General features: G+C 45.6%; 2 protein-coding genes across 2 annotated transcripts in view; one reads left to right on the forward strand and one right to left on the reverse strand.

Annotated features, from left to right (window-relative positions):
* The first annotated feature begins 663 nt into the window (after nt 1–663).
* LOC119366329 (peroxidase 5-like) lies at nt 664–2,162 on the forward strand. Its single transcript, XM_037632054.1, has 3 exons — nt 664–917; nt 1,016–1,450; nt 1,544–2,162. The coding sequence occupies exons 1-3, from the start codon at nt 696–698 to the stop codon at nt 1,973–1,975; spliced, it is 1,089 nt and encodes a 362-aa protein (XP_037487951.1). The 5' UTR covers nt 664–695; the 3' UTR covers nt 1,976–2,162.
* Nucleotides 2,163–4,428: 2,266 nt separating this feature from the next.
* LOC119366337 (coiled-coil domain-containing protein 150-like) overlaps nt 4,429–10,697 on the reverse strand; it is a 15,488-nt gene continuing 9,219 nt past the window's right edge. The window contains exons 12-18 of the mRNA XM_037632064.1: nt 7,924–8,031; nt 7,640–7,770; nt 7,434–7,500; nt 7,278–7,345; nt 7,097–7,190; nt 5,232–5,302; nt 4,429–5,140 (exon numbers count right to left, since the gene is read on the reverse strand). Of these exons, the coding sequence (XP_037487961.1) occupies nt 4,798–5,140; nt 5,232–5,302; nt 7,097–7,190; nt 7,278–7,345; nt 7,434–7,500; nt 7,640–7,770; nt 7,924–8,031 (882 nt within the window). The 3' untranslated portion in view covers nt 4,429–4,797. The remainder of the gene's footprint in view (nt 5,141–5,231; nt 5,303–7,096; nt 7,191–7,277; nt 7,346–7,433; nt 7,501–7,639; nt 7,771–7,923; nt 8,032–10,697) is intronic.

Raw genomic sequence — 10,697 nt, forward strand, 5'->3', positions numbered from 1 at the left:
ACCTCTTGCGCAAAGACCTTTACAACAAGACCAATGTCGAATATATTTAAACTAGTTTGAAATTTTTGGTTGGAATATGTAACTGAAACGGTTCAAACAATAAAAATGAGAAGTTCTTCATTGTTTCCAGCAAAGTTCAGACAGGCTGTTTATATAGCTCTTCAGGTCGAAATAGATTTTCTAGCAAAGTTTTTTAATAATTCTAACAAAGTGCGGACCTATTATTCAGAAAGTTCTTCAACTCCTGATTCTTTTTATTATCTTTTACAATAAAAATGAAAAGTTCATCGCTGTTTACAGCAAAGTCCACCAACTCAATGGTAAAGTTCCTTAGATAAAAAAATAGTTTGGCAGAAGTGTGTGTATGGTGCTTCAAATAATTCTGTGCTGGTGGATATTTACCAAATAGAGGGAAAAAAGAGGCATGCAATATTGCAGGGGAGAGAAGAGGGGCTTCAAATCACGTGGGTGGAGGGACCATGTAGGGTCGTAGGAGGACAGAAAAGGAATATCTTGCATGGGGTTGGTGGGCCAGCCGGCATGGATCCTGAGGTGTGTATGCGGACAGGATTGGCGTTGCGCGCACAATGTGTTAGACATCGCCATATTCGCTATAAAACCACACCCCACGAATCAGTAAAGAGTATATCCACTAAGCTGCAAAGCAACAGCGCACATCAGCAGCAGCAGCAGCCATGAAACACTGCTTCAGCCTCGCCGCGGCGCTGGCCGTCGTGACCCTGGCCGCGCTTCTCTCGTCGGACGCCGTGGTCGCATGCATCGACGTGGGCTTCTACGACAGGACCAGCCCGTCCGCCGAGACCCTGGTGCAGCAGACCGTGGCCGCCGCCTTCGGCAACGACTCCGGCGTCGCTCCGGCCATCATCCGCCTCCACTTCCACGACTGCTTCGTCAAGGTAAGCCAAGCTAGCTACCACACTGCACGGCATGCATGCATGCACGCACGCACTCACAGCGTCCATATACTCACATGCATGCACGGGTATTGTTGCAGGGCTGCGACGGCTCCGTGCTGATCGACTCGACGCCTGGCAACAAGGCGGAGAAGGACTCGGCGCCCAACTTCCCCAGCCTCCGCTTCTTCGACGTGGTGGACCGCGCCAAGGCGGCCCTCGAGGCGCAGTGCCCCGGCGTCGTCTCCTGCGCCGACGTCCTCGCCTTCGCGGCGCGGGACAGCATCGTGCTGTCGGGCGGCCTCGGGTACCAGGTGCCCGCCGGGCGCCGGGACGGCCGTGTGTCCACCGAAACGGACGCGCTCAACAACCTGCCCGGGCCGACGTCCACCGCCTCCGACCTGGTCGCCGGCTTCGCCGCCAAGAACCTCACCGTCGAGGACATCGTCGTCCTCTCGGGCGCCCACAACATCGGCGTCTCCCACTGCAGCAGCTTCACCGAGCGGATCTACAACTTCCCCAACACAACCGACGGGGTAATGTAACTTACATAATTCTTCAACAACACATCAAAACATGGAATTTTGAGTACTCAACGATCCTAATTATTTGTTACCATACGTTAACAGATTGACCCGAAGCTGAGCAAGGCGTACGCGTTCTTGCTCAAGGGCATCTGCCCGCCGAACAGCAACCAGACGTTCCCGACGACGACGACGCTCATGGACCTCATCACGCCGGCGAGGTTCGACAACAAGTACTACGTGGGGCTGGCCAACAACCTGGGCCTCTTCCAGTCGGACGCGGCGCTGCTGACCAACGCCACCATGAAGTCGCTGGTGGACTCCTTCGTGCGCAGCGAGGCGGCGTTCCGGACCAGGTTCGCCAGGTCCATGCTCAAGATGGGGCAGATCGAGGTGCTCTCCGGGGCGCAGGGCGAGATCAGGCGCAACTGCAGGGTCATCAACCCCACCAACGTCACTAGTGCCGGCGCCGTTCACCATCATCTTCTCCCCAGATCATCAGGTTCTTCAGGAACCAACCAGGTGGCTGCAAGCTGATTATTAGTTGGTGGTCAGTAGAGATATACACTATGTGTGTACGTGCAGTGTGCATGTGGTCGAGTGCTCTAGTGTGATGCAATAAATTATCTGATGTTTTGTCTGATCGTCTGTGCTACAATTTGCGAGCCGTTTGAAATGAACCAGTTCCAAAATGTTCCTATGAGAATTAAGCATATTCGGTTTCTCAAGTTATGTTAAGAAAAAGAAACATTTTTTTGAGGGAAAAAAGAAACATGTTTGTTTCTCTATCAAAATCTGTGTTAGACCAAGATGCCGCAAACAATGGATCGATGCAGCTTGTCACCATCACCCTTACTTTTGTTTAATCCATCCAATTGACCCAATTTGCTACTAATTAATACTACTCGACAATGTACCAAATTTATTTGTCTAGTCCAACCTACTGTTTTCTTTAGAGAACTGAACCCATCAAAGCATATATGTTCAAGTATTGTATACCATCCTGAATGTTATGGTGATGCCAGTGCTGTTCCATTTACAGCATTTTGGCCACATCTGGCACAAGAAATCTCTATGTTTTCAACAAACAATTGATGTAAGTTCAAAAAAAAACAATTGATGTACTCGACGGCATTTACACGGGGTTATGGGATCACTAAAAAGTTAATTGTACTAAACTGCAATTTGTTGAAGTAGCAGAATCGAAAAAATGTTCAGTTTCCTTCTTACAAGATACTCTGTTCATATATACACCTTGGCTGGCAGAAAATTGCATCTCAAAACCACTGGTGGCTTCTTTGTTCAAATTATTTTCATAGGAATTTTGGAGAATTGGAATCCTTAGGAATTTTTCCGACGTTGGTCGTTTGATTCATATGATTGGACCATATAGAAACTTTTCCTAAGGAATCATTTGTACTAATTTCATAGGAGATCTAACATTCCACTCCAACCTTTCGAAAAAAAATCCTTTGTTTTTTCTACAGTGCAACAAAACAAACTCAAATCATGTAGGATTCAAAATGGGTATGACATTCCATTCATGTGTTTTCCCTATTCATGCGAATCAAAGAGGCCCTGAAATGCTTGCTGAACAACATGGCATTTTCCTTGCTACTAGTCGCCAACGAACCAGCCTTTGGTCAATGGCCACAAAAGTCTTTAGTCTTAGTTTGATTAATGTTAATTACGACATGCAGCGGCCGACTAAAACTGAAGAAAAATCGTCAAGCCGACGAACATGCATCTCGTGACATTTCATAAATAACACTGGCCTGACAGGTCAGTTCCAACGCCCACCCCAATCCATTCCGATAAGCCAAATTAGTTGGTAGCATTGGGATCAGATTTGTAGACAAAAGTCCACAATGGTAAGTAGACCAATTGCAATGGAGTAGCTACCAGTGCCGGTTTAAAAAACCTGGGTAGCTAACTATATGATGCAAACAAAGATTTCGGTTTGATCAACAGATGCTAGATCTGATCTCAAAAACAAAAACCAAAAAAGAGAGATGCTAGATCTGCACATCAGCTTTGTTACCATCGGTTCGGTTAGGCTGTCGTTCTCAGGGGTAAGAAGAAACTAGTGTCAACGCTGACTGTGCTCCCTCCTCTTCTTTACCCTGTTTCTGTGGGAAGTTATGTTGGCAGGCTGGCGACAAGCAAGTCCTGAAATCTGGAGGCAACTGCAGAGGAGGAGGAGCCGAACCCATCGAGGATGTGTACGCTTGAAACGCACACACGACTACTGTGCTTGTACTCAGAGTTGCACACAGGGAGTGAACAGGCCTGCTGAACGCCGAACCTGCTGCAACTCGGCAGCGACGTGACCGTGCCGCGGCAAACCTCGTCCTGACATGCCATCTCGTCGAGCACCAAGCGCACGGCTCACCACGTCCGCGGCACACCATCGCCCACGAGCATTCTGTCGAGCACGTCGCACGCAGCGCCGGACCGATCGTCCTCGCGACCGCGGCAACGCCTTCGGTCACCAGCTACGGCCGGTGCCATGTGCTGGACAGCGCTTTCCATTCTTGTATATTTCTCCCGGAGCGTCGCGGCGTAGGAGGTGGGAATGCACGGGCAGTGGAGCTTTGTTTGGGCGGGCGGACTGGCTGGCTGACCGCGGCGGTAGCATTATATAGCATACGAAACCCAGGTAGCTTTCAGGCCGTGTTGCAAGAATTTCATGCAGACGAGATAGTTTAGATATAACATCATAATGGGTAGTGTCGCTATCTGTTTCAACTTGCCAGCTGGTACAGCATCAAACTTTGTACGATAACATGCCTTCAATCTGAACACCATCCAAGGGGGTGGATGAGTTCGGCAACAAAGAAAGAACTACAATTGTTTACTACTCCCTCCGTTCGGAATTACTTGTCGCTCCGTTCGGAATTACTTGTCGTTGAAATGGATGTATCTAGATGTATTTTAGTTCTTGATACATCCATTTTCAAGACAAGTAATTCCAAACGGAGGGAGTAATATATCTGAATCCCAATGTATGTGTATATATTTAAACAGAAGTCCAGACTTGCAGGTTTTACAACAGTGCTGATCAGTACACATGTACTCCCTCCATAAATTAATATAAGAGCGTTTAGATTACTACTTTAGTTATCTAAACGTTCTTATATTAGTTTACAGAGGGAGTAATACGCAACATGGTCATGGCAAGAACAAACAAATAGCAACTGCCTTGCCAAGGTTACAGGTCAATTGTCCACGGACAGCGACACCTATATACATCCAACGGTGCACCTTTCCCTGGCGCTTCGGAACTGGAGACACATGTCAGTGCGGAAACCGAATCTTAGGTAGTTTTTGGTTGCCGGGCTCGGGTGATGTGTCGGCATTCAACTCTCCTCTTCGAGCTCGTCAAACTCCCACCCGCTGATCTCCTCGGCTGAGTAATCTTTGCCGTCCTTCCCAAAGTCTGCTCGCAGGTTTGCAAATTCAGAATCAGGATCCAGCTGATGCTGCTGCTCAGGCTTCATGGGAGATTTTGGGGAGTCGACGTGCGCGGCTTTGGGGGTAACAGGTGCTTGGATAGGCGAAGGGCTCAAGTCAGATCTTTCCTCAGGCAGTGGCTTTGATTTGTGATCTTCGATGCTTAGTGTTGGCCTTTCTATAGATTCAAATGCTTCCCTCAGTTTCTCGATCTCGTCAATTAGGCTCTTGACCTCTGGGTCATCTCTCCTGAACAAATACTTGAAGTTCAGTCTTCCCATTCCAAAGGGTGGATGCAAATTAGAAAAATATTCATCAAGATGAGAATAGCCCGCAATACCTAGAGTTAGCCCCATGCTCTGAATAGAACAACTTCTTTATGTGGTCTGCGATGCTGAAAGCAATGATAATCTGGAAATATTTGTTCACTATCATCAGCCAGTTACAGTAAAACAAAATAAAATATCGAATACTTTGCTGGGCAAATGACAGTATCACTTAGGAGCCTGCTTCAAGCATTTTCAACAATATTGTGTAAGATATATGCAAAAGAACATGCAAGAAATCAACTGGTAAAAGGAAAACAGGATTTGAATTTTGCAAATTATCATTGTGCTCCAACAGATATTGCCTTGCTCTATTGTAAATTGTCCTTGCACACATCTTGGTCTTCCTCTCTGTCAAGAAGCTAACCAAGGCGGCCCTTCTACCCTGGGTAGACAAGGCCACCGATCGGCTTCCACTGGAAAGCTGCTCTCATTCACCCTGCTGGTAGAGCAGTGCTTGTTAAGGCCGTTCCCACATTCATCCCATTATATTTGTTGTTGGCTATGGATGTTCCTCGCTGGTTGATCAAGGCAATCGACGAGAGAAGGCGGGCTTTTTGGTGGAAGGGGCACGATAATTTAATGACGAACACTGTCGTCTTGCTTGAGTTAAGGTGTGCAGACCTAAGGAGTTTTTTTTGTTTTTTTGCGAGTACAGACCTAAGGAGTTGTGTGGCCTGGGCATACACAACTTAGAAATTCTCAGCTGGGCTCTAAGAATGAAATGTCTTTGGATCCAGAAGACTGAACCTGATCAGTCTTGGGCTGTTTTTGACACATCAGTACCTAGTTACGCAGCGGCAATGTTCTCTAGCTCGGTCAAGACTGACTCGGTAATGGAAAAATACTAATTTTGGACTGACAGGTGGTTATTGGGTCTGTCTTTGAACAATCTTGCACCTAATATTTTTGTTTGATTCCCAAACGTATTACTAAGAAGAGAACTGTCAGAGAGGCTTTGTTGGATAATACTTGGATTAGAGATATCAGATGGACTGTTACAGTCCAAGCTCTGGAGGATTTCATTCAGATTTTGAAGGAGTGGAATTACAAGATGATGTGGAAGACAAACCCATATGGTCAGCCTTCGCGTCAGGCACCTTCTCCTCCAGGTCGGCTTAGGAAATCTTTGAAGGCAGCACCAAGTTTAAACCTTGGCAAAGACTTAGGAAATCTTGGTCATCCCACCCAGAGCGAAATATTTCATTTGGTTAGCTTGCCTTCACCGATGCTGGACTTCTGATCGTCTTGAACACCAAGGTCTGCCTCAACCCACAAGATGCCCTCTCTGATCAGGTGGATGGGACCATTACTCATTTGCTGGTCGCCTGTGTCTTCGCTGTACAAGTTTGGGTGGAGACCCTACAGTCAATTGGCTTGGCCCAGGTGGCACGTGTTGGCCAAAATCATTTTTCCTTCCAAAATTGGTGGTTTAAGGCGACGCTATTAGTTGATTCTCATTGGCGAAAGGGGTTCCACTCCTTGGTCATATGCTAGTTGCCTGGTTCCTTTGGAAAGACCGTAATGGTTGTATTTTCGAGGGTAGGAATCCTAGCCTCAGTCAGCTTGCCCAAGAGATATGAGAGGAATCCACTCTTTGGTGTTCTGCTGGTGCCTTTCAGTTGGAGTCTCTTTGGTTGTGATCTTTGTTTGGTCTCGTGGTCGTTTCTTTGATTTGTCCTGGCGCGCCTGTAATCCTGTCTGGTGTTTTTTTTTGGGTGGTATGTGTGTTCAGTGGGTGTTACGTGTGAGTGTTAGGACCCTTTCTGGGTCTGTTCTGTTTTGTAATCTTCTCGTAATATAATGAAGGGCAGCTCTCCTGCCTGTTCGAGTTTTTTTTTTTGTGTGTGTGTAACCAAGGTAAGTTGCTGAGTCGAACCTTCTTTTCAGTTTCCAAATATTCCTCCTCAAGGGATTTACGTGGGTTTGTCTTCTCTGATGCTTCATCATCTTCATGCTCTCTTGTCTCCTCCCTACAAGAGAAGTACAACCATAAATATGAAGCCAATTGGCACCTCAAGTACATGTACCAGAAATAGAGAACAAAGTGATTGAAGTACCTTGAGTTCAAGGCCGCCAAATTATCCACATATGTTTGGATACTTTCAATAGACGGGCTTAGGACTTCCTGATGAATACAAAATTTGCAGATGACATAAACAACATGGAGACACATATCCAGGAGCATGGATGATATGGTAGACAAAAAGACTTACCTTGAAGGCTGAAAGATGATGCTTGGTCAACTTCAGAAAATCTCTCACACATCTCTCCAATTCATCACTGTAAAGGCCATAGCATATTACGACATTCATGCACAATAGATTACATAGAAGAACATTTTCTAACTAGAACTTCCACATGAGAAGGAGAAGCATCATATAAAAGAAGCAATCAGGGTACAGCAACAAGTGCTACATACCTTGTTTTCTTTTCCTTCTGTTCATTATATGAGGACTGTAGCTGCCAGGTATCCTCGAGGAAATTGATCCAGGTCTTTACCACATTTGCTTCCACATTACACGTGGCAATGGATTTCGAGAGGTCATCCTCCTGAGTTGGTGCAGAAAGGAAACAAGTTAAGCACCATCTTGAGTACAAAATATGCTAAAACGAAGCTAAAGAGAAGATAAGCAGTATGACAAAAAGAATGTTGAATGCAGTTCCGTAAAGCTGAACTGCTAAAAAACAGGAAAGTATCAGCACCTTCGTTTTTAAACTAAATATGATCTGGTTGTTCGCTTCATCAAATTGGTCTCTCTCTTCCCTGGTTGTCTTGAGCCGCACAGCAGCAGCATTAATTGATATATTGACCTGCCAATGAGAAATATCTTCACAAACATAACTCAAAGAATATTCTGAAGATGGTGTGGGGGTGCTGAAGTCTCAAAATTCACTGCACATGTTAATATGTTGTAGAAACAACACATAAACTTCTCAAGCAAGTGTAACAGAATGATACTAGTAGATTATTGATGCTTTAATTTAAACGAGGGGTAGGTGCATAATGGTGGATACTAATTGGATTTCCTATTTCAATTATCATCTTATGGATATCTCTACTATTAAAGGGGGATCGAACGTCGTGATGGTTCGACCACCCCGTAGTGCTATCGATCAATTCACGCCCCCGCTTCCTCACCTGGATCCACGTACACACGTCCCCTCTCCCGCACGCGGTTTTTTCACGGTCTTGTACGCCCTTCTTATGCCCACGATCGATCTGTCTGAAGCCCACCCACGTCCGTCTCTCCCACTTCCCTACGTCTTCCTAGCCGCAGCCGCCGTCCAGGCCGAAGCCGCCGATCTCCTCTCCCACTTCCTCTCTCTCCCCGTTCCTTCAAAACTATCAGATCTTCCACTTTCACGGGCGAAGCACCCGATCATCTCCCACTTCCGCACTACTGCGTGAACGCCCTGGACACCGGAAACCACCAGCTCCTCGCCTCCTCCTCGGTGCTGTCGCCGCACTTCCGCTGATGGCAATGCAACACTTGCTCGGCTGCTCCCCGTGCCTTTGCGCCACCGATGGTTTATACTACTGTTGGGTACGGGAGGTACGCAGCCTTCGCCAGTGTCGGTGTGCCACCAACGACGAGCCAGTGCACCGACCTGGACGGAAGGCGGCTGTTCAGGCAGGTGGCGACATTTATCTCCACCGGCGCGACCTCCAGGGTTGTGCGGTGACAGCGCGATCACTTCCGACCAGGTGGTAGAACGAAGTCCCCCTTTCAGTTGCTTCTCAGCTTGATTTGGTTCAGTTTTTGTTGTGCTGACTTGGTTACCTTGCATTGATCAAAGGATGTTTTGCTTCCTTCCTCTATCCGACTCAGACTCTTCTATTGGCCAGGTGCGTCACATATTTGTTCTTGTTGTTCGTCTACAGGAAAGGGACAGGAGGGGGATGACAGGAAGGGGCGTGAGAACACTTGTTTGTGGTTGCTTCTTGATCTGGTATGGAGAGAAAGATAGAGAGAGAGGATGGATACTTGCAAAAGTGCCCATCTAATCCTATTTTTGTCAGAGATAGATGGATTTGACATAAGCAATACAAAATCTCCACTCCTAATTCTGCTGACCTTTCGACGATGTGAACATAGCTGGAGCGTGTTGTCCTGATTTCACACCACCATATGTGTTCTACGCAGTATGCACGGTGGAAAAGCTCACCTATGAGCGAGGGAAAACAAAGGATGGCGGTGGAAGTGAGGCGACAACATCTGGCCATGGAACTAGGAAAAGCCGGCAACACTGGTATTATGTCAGTACGTGGTGTTACGGTAAAAAACAGTTATGGATGATAGTCCTCTTATGGCATTAATGATCGACATCACATTGACAACTATGGGCAAAGACCTGACTTACGTAGTTATGTTTGATAAATCCTTGTGTTTTTAGCATCAAACATCATCGAATTATTCAGTTTTTATCAAGTATTCTTATAATGGTGCAAACGAGGACGGATCAACTATTTGGGCCGACCTCATGCACCTCTTGCTGTTCCATGGAAGTTTGGTTTAGCATTTTGTTTTTCTCTACAGAGGACCATCTATATATGATTTGGAGCTTGTTATTTTGCGGTAACTGAATTTTGAGTTTGTAATGTCTGTTCATGCCTAATAGTAAACATATACTGTAAAAGTTTAGGATCTATAACTTCCTGATACATCAGCCCGCATTGCTTTGAGGTACACTAAATTGGCATATTGCCGGTTAGTGCTTCATATATTATATAGGTGATCCATTCACATGACTTCATCCTTTCAAATCTTGTAGAATTGTGTCCTCACATAGAGTATAATAGTATTCTTTTTTGGAGTTGAATCCGTGTAGCATGAAGTATTGCTTATCCGGTATAACTACTTAATGAACTTTGGTTTGCCACAAAATGAATTAACTGACTTTGGTTGTTGCTGGGTCGGAACGACGTGTTTGAACCTTACATCTTCCGTCCTTTGCACACTCTTGTTATTTGTTTAAGAAGTTCCTGATGTTTCTCTTGTTATGTGTACAGCTTAGCCGGCCAGTGTTCAAATCTGCAAGTACCTGACGCCTTATGCTACTATGGCGATTGTTCAACTACGTAGTTGCCAGCACTGCACGAGTTCAGAAATGAAGTATTCTGGTTTAACCATCTGAGTTTTACATTATGTATGTGTTGTGAGACCCAACACTGATTTTGGGGACCGGCCGGAGAGCAAGCATGGATGGCATACATGCGGTCTATTCTAAACATGTCTACAGTAAGATCATGGACATGTGTATGGATTATGAAAAAAAATGTAAAGTGAAATTATTTTAATTTCTTGGAAATAAATGTAGACTACCTACCGAGTCATGTCTAGATTAACCTTCATTTAACATCTTGTATTATATCATGCGAAAATGATGCTTAGAATTTGCAGTTAAAATCATTTTCCAATAGTTGCCGTTCTGTAAATGAAAAATATATTATGTTTATATAATTTCACTACAGAAAA

This window comes from Triticum dicoccoides, chromosome 1A, assembly GCF_002162155.2.
Source record: "Triticum dicoccoides isolate Atlit2015 ecotype Zavitan chromosome 1A, WEW_v2.0, whole genome shotgun sequence".
NCBI lineage: Eukaryota > Viridiplantae > Streptophyta > Magnoliopsida > Poales > Poaceae > Triticum > Triticum dicoccoides.